General features: G+C 44.3%; 1 protein-coding gene across 1 annotated transcript in view; it reads left to right on the forward strand.

The window, feature by feature from the left end:
* The window catches only part of LOC149367775 (uncharacterized), a 123,270-nt gene that overhangs the window by 99,497 nt on the left and 17,021 nt on the right, over nt 1-6,752 (forward strand). Inside the window, exon 7 of the mRNA XM_089567414.1 lies at nt 861-1,072. Coding sequence (XP_089423540.1) covers nt 861-1,072 — 212 coding nt within the window. The remainder of the gene's footprint in view (nt 1-860; nt 1,073-6,752) is intronic.

Below are 6,752 nucleotides of genomic sequence, written 5' to 3' on the forward strand. Positions count from 1 at the left end.
TACTTTTCGTTCTGACAAATAGAACTGTTCGTACAGGGGTGTTTTATGTCGCTGAATTAATTACAGGTCTTCCTGCGACTGCTCGCTCTCGTAGCTCACTGCTTCAGCTCATAATTACGCCACCGGCCTTAGCATAAAGCGTCGGCCCCACCATAAAACCACACCTGTGCAAGGCTAGACGGCCGGCGCCTGTGAGAATCAAAGAGAGGACGCGGGGTATGCTCCTCGCTGATGGAACAGCAGAATCCTTTCCACTTAGCTTTCAGGCGCGCCGCTTGTCGGCCCCACCATTCTTCCGAAATCGCTGCAGCCACACGCTCGCGGGTTGCAAGTTATAGTGAGCGCGATAGTACCTCGCTTAGCAATTGCACCACTGTGCCAGTTACGACCTTCCGCGATCTATGCACGTTAAGTAGAGAACTGCCCTGCCTGAGAAGCGATGAGGAAAGAGGACCCCAGGTAAGTGAAGGAACCTATAAATGCTATCGCGGAATACCCTTCAAGGAGAGCTTAAGTCTCCCCTCAAGTTTCTTGTAACGCTGGCTCCGTCTTCAAGGCAGGGAGCATGAACGCATATCTTAATCGCAGTTCTTGTCCCTATTAATGCGACGAAAATTGCCCATTAATACCTGAGAAAACGGCGCACCATTTCCCACTAAAAAATGTGCACTGCGTGAGTTTGATTTTCCTTTTCCTCTTCCTTCTATCTTCGTTTATTAGCGCATTTGTTTTGAGGTTTGCGACTTTTTTCAGCTAATTTGTAGTACCCCTAAGCGTTTAACTGAGTGGCAGTCTAACTGCGGTTAAATATTCCTTGGTGCTCTTTCAAAAATTGACCAAGTTCTTCCGCGTCCTCGCAGGGCTCTCTGTGAGCGAGGAAGACGCGCAAGTGCTTTGCGACTGGGTTGCGCGAAGTCAGCGTCTGCATAGCCTGAAGCTGGCCCTGGCCGACGAAGGAGACACACTGGTTTTGCAAAAGTTGGCCACGGTTCTGCAGAGCAGCTACACGCTTACGTCCATCGATGTGACCCAGTGGCCTAGTGATCAAGTTGGACTGAATGCCATGACTCTGGTAGGCGGCTTATGTTTGACGTGCAGGTGTCTATCAAATATTTTTTCAATGCACTTTCGGCTTGATGTGGCCATCACATTTGTTTAGCATGGCTGCTCACATTGCAGGAAACACGCCGAGTAAACAATCGACAGCCGCCGATGTGCATTTTGTGTGCGTTCGCTTAAGGCATGTGTCCCTTCACTTCAGGCGTACCGATGCCACCTTTTTATTGCCTTTCATGGGAAGTACTTATTTATAAGCTTTTGCATGATCCACAATCGCGATGAAAAGTGAATCGAACTCGGCACCTACGCGCTTCGCTGCTCGATTTTTTTCATCGCGTTTTTACCTGGATGGCAAGAAAAAGACGTTAGAGCCATCTTAGAATGAATCATGGAGGACGGGAAAGTGCTTACGCTACTACTACCCAAGTAAAAACATGATGAAAAGAAATTCGAACAGCGCAGCCCTTAGGCGTCTTATTGTTCCTTTTTCTTTCCATCTCCGCTGTAACTGGTCCTTGTTAACTGCTGTGCACTCTTCGTCAGTCGTGATGTCACAGCTGAACAAGCTCATGGGCTGCTGATGGGATGAGTTGTAAGAGACGAGAGCAGATCTACAAAGTGTCAAAATTCAGAGGACAACCCCTGGTCCGCTGCTTACAGGTAATACCTGCGCCCATCCCCCCCCCCCCCCCCCGTCCGCCTCCTTACCCCGCCATAGAACGGCCACGCTAACTCCGCATATGGCCAGGCCTAACTCGGTCACGAGTACCTGCCCCCTGGACAAGACCGAGGGAGTTTGTTCCAGCAGCCTCTGCACTGCCTTCACCACCCAGACCTACTTTGGTCACATGACCTCAGGGGAGAGGTGCTCGAAAGCTCGCCCCTCCTTGCGCACTTTAAAAGATTCCGACTTGCTAAAATTTTAATGAGTTTTAATCACCATGAGCAACGACGGGTAACAACTGCTCACGGTGAATTTACGTGCATAAGCGGAACAGCACAGTGACAATTGTCCGCGTAGTGAAATTGTTTCCGTCAGGGCAGCGGAAGTGCATCCGTGAAAGCTCAGTACGCACGCGGTGTTTTCTCGAATGCTGAAATGTATTTAGCTTTGTGTAGCTAGTTGCATTCGTTGCAGTGATCGCAACCGAAGCGAGCACACGAGATTGTTTCTGCTACGTATCCTTCAGAGATTTTGATCGCGGTTCCTAAGGGTACTGTGCTTTAAAACTTACTGAAAAGGTATGTTGCCCCCAAACCTACAATAGCGATTTCAGGGCGACGACGCGATTCTTGTTGCGAATTCTCGATTAGGACAATCACAGTGACTTGAACAAGCCAGGCTGCAGTGCAGGCTTCTAAAAACCTTATAAAAACAAGAACTGCTCAAAAAGGTACGGAAAAAGAGAGAACATGATCACGGGATAAGCGCAGACTCTTTACGCGTTCTTTTTGCGCAGTTATCGTTTTTATAATGTCGTACCAAGTAGCCGCTCGCCACACTGTTCTACTAACAGCTGTCCTTCATTAAAACTGGGATAATCCCATTTTTAAAATAGCTACGATTGCGTGCTTTAAACTATTGGTCAGTTATTCAAAATAGCACATTGGAGTGATTTTACACGGTCGAAACGCAAACTAAAGGGAATCTTGAAATGCAGTGGCATAATCTGACTGAGGCACAACGGTGCTTGTGCGGGTTGTTTAGAAGGAACCACGAGTTAGAACAGACTAGTTGGTTATGTCACGGTAAAGAGTAAAAAAAGCTGCAGTTTGTGCACGAGACAAAGAAATTTTCAGATTCACCTTTAGTGCGGTGACACTGGAACTTCAAGAATAGTTTGAGAGAATAAAAAGAACAGCTCAGGTCTGGACTTATCCGAGGATCTTAGCGAAGTTAGGTTTGTGTCATGTGGCGTTATAATGACCAGCTGATACTGCAAAAGTGATTTGAAAACAAGTAACACAGAAGACGGTAACGCTAAGGAGATGTTCTGTTCTAAATATGCTTGGTTGTGGGTGGGTGTATAAGGATTAAAAGGTGAAACCATGCTTCACTGTAAGCCATGTTAATGGCTGAGTATTTGAACCAGTATGCAGCGAATATACCTTTCCCGGTAGGGCCTTGTAACAAGGCTAGCTAGTTTGCTGCTTGGCGTCGCCACTGACCCTTAGCCCCTATACCAAGTCAAGTCAACTTTATTCCAGACATGTAAGGAAAGTCACATGGCTGAGGAGGAGGGAAAAAAAGCCGCAATATTCGGGCTTGACAACGTTCCCTTCCCCTGAACTACATCGGCGGCAAGGATAATGAAATCATATAAAACATACATACAAACATACAAAGCACTTAGTTCACAATTTGAACATAGCAAAAAAGAAATCGAGAAAATAAGAATGTGCGGTTTATCCGCAACCGGAAAAGCAATCAACATAATATATCTTACATCACATACAAAAAGAAAAGGCATTTTAAAGCAAACACATTCCAACACAAAGAGCAATCAAGGCATCGCAAAGGCAAGGCTAGCAAATATTATAAAAATAAGTTTTCATCTGCTGGTTCGAAGGTAAACGAACGGAAGAGCTGGGTAGGCGAAATTGATTAAGCAAAGCAGGTAAGGCGTAATTTAGTGTTTGAAATCTGTAATTAGTGCGAGGACGTGGAACATACCAAACTTCATAATGGCGAGTTAGATGGGAGCGCGTATTTTCGCGTAAATTGATAGTTTCTTCTAAGAACGGCATTCGACGTTCGGACAAGGATTTGTACAGTTGGAGGAGGCGCAAATCATAAAACGAGGAAACTTTAATTATATTATATTTTGAGTATAAAGGCCCAGAAGACGAAAAAGAAGGCACATTTGCTATTGCTTTCAGCGCGGTTTTTTGTACCTTTAACAGCTTGTTTCTATTGGTGGCTGTAGTGCTGCCCCAGATTAAGTTACAATATTTTATATTGGATTCGAACAGTGCGTTATACAAAAGAAGCTTGGTTTTCTCAGGTAGCATATATTGGAGTTTTCTAAGAATTCCGACTGTACGAGACAACTTGGTCTGTAAATGCTCAATATGAGCATCCCACAGCATGTATTCATTAAAGTAAACACCCAGGGATTTGACTACCTTAGCTATTTTTATGTCATTCACCCCCAATCTCAGAGGATTTTCTATGTTATAATTCGTGTTTTTGGCTCTGAAAAATACAGCTTTTTTTTTACTTGAGTTAACTCAGAGAGAATTTTTGATAGACCACAGATGCAGTTTATCCAAGACTTCATTTCCTTTTGCCACTAAGCCATTTACGTCTGAGCCAGTTAAAAAGCAAGTGGTGTCGTCTGCATACATTACATATTCAACTTTTTTATCCATATTTATTAGATCGTTAATACATATATTGAATAGCAGCGGACCCAGTAAGCTTTCCTGGGGAACTCCATGTTTAAGAGGCCTGTAAGCAGAGTGAAAATTATCAACAGTGAGAAACTGTTCGCGGTTACTGAGATAATTGGATATTAAATTAAGCATCTTATCCCTAATACCGTATGCAGAAAGTTTTAAGAGAAGGGTAGTATTATTTATTCGGTCAAAGGCTTTTGAGAAGTCTACAAATATTCCTAAAGTGATCATTTTGTTCTCGATGTTCGTGAGAATGAATTCTTTTTGTCGGAGCAGTGCCAGTTCTGTAGATGAGTGCTGCCTAAATCCGAACTGTTTCATTGTAATGACATTATATTTTCGAAGGAAATCAGACAGGCGTACAAAAATTATTCGCTCTAAGCCCTTGGAAAATATTGGCAAAATAGATATAGGCCTGTAATTATTGAGAACACCTTTACCGGTAAATGTTTCGTTATCAATAATTAAACTGCTAGGCACATTAGACTGCTCCTTACACAACAGTGTGTTTAATCTTTTTCAAACGATCTTCTGATCTTTGATGCCATAAAATAGGTTGATGTGATAGAAATTTTTCGCTTTCTTTAGGACAGCATTTAGTTTATTCCGATGTAGTTTGAAGACTAAGAAGTCTTCTGAGTCGCGACTTTTAAGGAATTTCTGATACAGTTTGTTTTTCTTTGAAATCATTTTAAGAATATGGGCCGTGACCCAGGGCTTGCGAGCCTTTTCAGCTGCTTTAACCATCTTGTATGGAAAACATTCTCTACAAATTAAAATGAACTGTTCTAAGAAAAAATGGAATGCTTCATCAGCATTTCTATATTTCAGTACAGGCCCCCAGTCAAACTTGATAACAGCTCTTCTGAAAGTATCTAACGTGTCACAATTAATATACTGCATTTTCTTTTGTATTTTCATGCTAGGGTTAGTTTGTGTGACATCATAAGTACAAATTGCGTAAACTGGAAGATTGTCAGTGAGGGTGCTCTCAATGACTCCTGCCGATATAAGTACAGTCGACTTGCTGACAATTAACAGGTCAAGCATTGTTGCTGACGAGGGAGTTACGCGTGTGGGCAGTTTAATGACGTTTTGAAGGAAATAAGATTCCTGTAATCCTCACCGTGGTGAAAGATTTTAAGGTGAAGGGTAGAAACTAGGAACGGCGGCGGTCGGGGCCATGGTCAAGCTCAGGCCAGTCGGGGGGTTCCGGGACCTTCCTGTGAATAATACGGCGACACACAGGCGACATTTCACGAACCATCAGTATACCCATGTTGCATCAGCAATTCTTCGAAAAAAAAACCTGATTGGTCCCTGAAAAGGAACTGCACTGATAAGTTTAGCAAGAACCTTACCTGGCTGTCAGCATTTTCCTCGTTTACTGATCATCCACTTTCTTGTAGATGACCCGGTGGTCGGAATGTCTGTGTTTGTTACTGCTAGGACCCTCGATAAAATGATAGGCAAAAACTATACTGCAAGAAAACTCGCATCCGGTGACCTTCTTGTCTAAGTGTCACAAAGTATGCTCAGACATCTTATTCAAGCAAAAACAATTCGCTCACCCCCTGGTGTCCATCACCCCCCCCCTTTCCCCCGCAGCCAGAACACTGTACAAGGTGCCATATCCGAACGCGATCTCATCCGCGAAACAGATTCAGACCTGCTTGAAGGCTTCCGGGATAAAGATGCCATTACCTTTCACCGCATCACGATAAGGCGCAACGGTGAAGAGATGATGACACCAATATCATCCTGACATTTTTGAGTTCCTGTCTACCAGATGCTGTGAAAGCAGAATTCATTCACTGTAAAATCCGTCCCTGCGTACAAAACCTGAGAAGATGCTTCCACAACGGATCTAAAACATGCCGCTGAAAACTTACCCTTGCGAAGTGCAGTGATCATGAGCACACAACTGATAGCTACAGTGCCACTCGAGCAGAATGTCTCAGCTGTCAAGGGCCCCACGCCGCGTCCTCACTGACATGTCAGGCATTTCAAAATGAGAAAAAAGGAATACAGATCAAAGTAAGAGAAAACATACCATTGTCAGAAGCGCGGAAGGAGCTCTCGCTAATCTGCGGAGCATCCTACGCTGACTCAGCGCGCCGGAAGGCCGGGCGGCCTCTCGTCTCGGTGGGCACGCAGTACAGCGTCGCTGATGCGCGCCCGTCTCGGCCCTTTACCAAGCAGCCTTCTGCTGCACCAACTTTCCATGTCCCAGAGGTCAACTTTTCACAGACCTCTGGGAAAACAGAGACAAATGAGAGGGAGTCTCTGGCTTT

Source organism: Amblyomma mixtum, chromosome 1, assembly GCF_055824585.1.
Source record: "Amblyomma mixtum isolate Tamu chromosome 1, ASM5582458v1, whole genome shotgun sequence".
Lineage (NCBI taxonomy): Eukaryota > Metazoa > Arthropoda > Arachnida > Ixodida > Ixodidae > Amblyomma > Amblyomma mixtum.